The sequence below is a fragment of the Cynoglossus semilaevis genome, unplaced genomic scaffold, assembly GCF_000523025.1.
Source record: "Cynoglossus semilaevis isolate Cse_v1.0 unplaced genomic scaffold, Cse_v1.0 scaffold392, whole genome shotgun sequence".
NCBI lineage: Eukaryota > Metazoa > Chordata > Actinopteri > Pleuronectiformes > Cynoglossidae > Cynoglossus > Cynoglossus semilaevis.
Genome location: NW_007585137.1, coordinates 66067 through 67471, shown reverse-complemented (window position 1 = coordinate 67471; position 1405 = coordinate 66067). Strand labels below are relative to the sequence as shown.

General features: G+C 58.8%; 1 protein-coding gene across 1 annotated transcript in view; it reads left to right on the top strand.

Moving 5' to 3' along the window:
- Nucleotides 1-1405, top strand: part of LOC103398874 (A disintegrin and metalloproteinase with thrombospondin motifs 13-like) — a 15224-nt gene that overhangs the window by 2150 nt on the left and 11669 nt on the right. Inside the window, 4 exon segments of the mRNA XM_025053848.1 lie at nucleotides 433-548; nucleotides 813-896; nucleotides 977-1101; nucleotides 1188-1335. Of these exon segments, the coding sequence (XP_024909616.1) occupies nucleotides 433-548; nucleotides 813-896; nucleotides 977-1101; nucleotides 1188-1335 (473 nt within the window).

Here is a 1405-nt window from a genome sequence, read left to right as displayed (position 1 = left end):
GGATGGATGGATGGATGGACAGATGGAGGGATGTAGGGAAGAACGGACGGATGTACTGATGGATGGATGAATGGACGGACAGATGGACGGATGGACTGATGGATGGATGGACAGATGAAAGGATGGAAGGAGGGACGGATGGATGGATGGACGGATGGGGGGACGGACGGATGGAGGGAAAGACGGATGGATGGATGAACGGAGGGATGGATGGACGGACGGACGGACAGATGGAGGGACAGACAGATGGATGGATGAACAGAGGGATGGATGGATGAATGAACGGACAGATGGAGGGACAGATGGATGGACGAATGGATGGACAGACGGATACCATGTGTACTGCACCATGTGTACTGTCCTCACTGTAAAGACGCCCCCCCCCCCCGCGCAGCGACACTGACCTGTGCCCTGTCTTCTTCTGGTCCACAGCCAGGGGGCAGCTGGGTGACGGCGCCCACCTGGAGCTGTTGGTGGTGGTGGGTCCTGACGTGCAACAGCTCCACCGTCAGGACACGGAGAGATACGTCCTCACCAACCTCAACATCGTAAATCTGAGACGTCCCATAATAATAACCCTGTTCTGAACTGTTGGATTTAATGCTGTGTTGACATGTAGTTTCTAATGAGTAGTTGACTGCCCCTAGAGGACAGTGGCGGGACTGCACGCGATGCGTTTTTTTTTTGTGTTTCAAATTAAACCCCGATCATTCATTATCCAACGAGGTCGGAAAAAAAAGGTGCTGCTGTGATAATAAACCAGTTCCAGTTCCGTCAGTGCCTTCACCTTTGACCTTTGACCTCCCGTCCAGGCCTCGGAGCTGCTGAGGGACGTGACCCTGGGGGCCGACATGAGGGTCCACCTGGTCCGACTGATCGTGCTGTCGGAGGCGGAGGTGGGTTTCTGACGGACGGACGGCGCCGCCGCTGCTGGTTGTTGACCTTTGACCTTTGACCCCATTTTTTGTCTTCACAGCCCGAGATCCAGCTGTCTCCGAACATCAGCTCGTCCCTGCGGAGCGTGTGCGACTGGGGCCGGAGGATCAACCCCCCCGACGACACCGACCCGCTGCACGCCGACCTGCTGTTGTACATCACCAGGCACGTGGGGACCAATAGGGGGGGCGGGGTCCCAGAAGTGTCTCAGCGGTTGTCGTCCTCTCTCTCTCTCTCTCTCTCCGCTCTAGATACGACCTGGTGTTGCATGATGGGAACAAGCAGGTGAGGGGCGTGACCCGGCTGGGCGGGGCCTGCTCGGGCGAGTGGAGCTGCGTGATCACGGAGGACACGGGCTTCGACCTGGGCGTCACCATCGCGCACGAGATCGGACACAGGTGACGGCGGTTGGACGGGGGGGGGGCGGGGACGTCAAAGCGGGGGGGGCCGGGGGGTGGGGGGGTGTGCG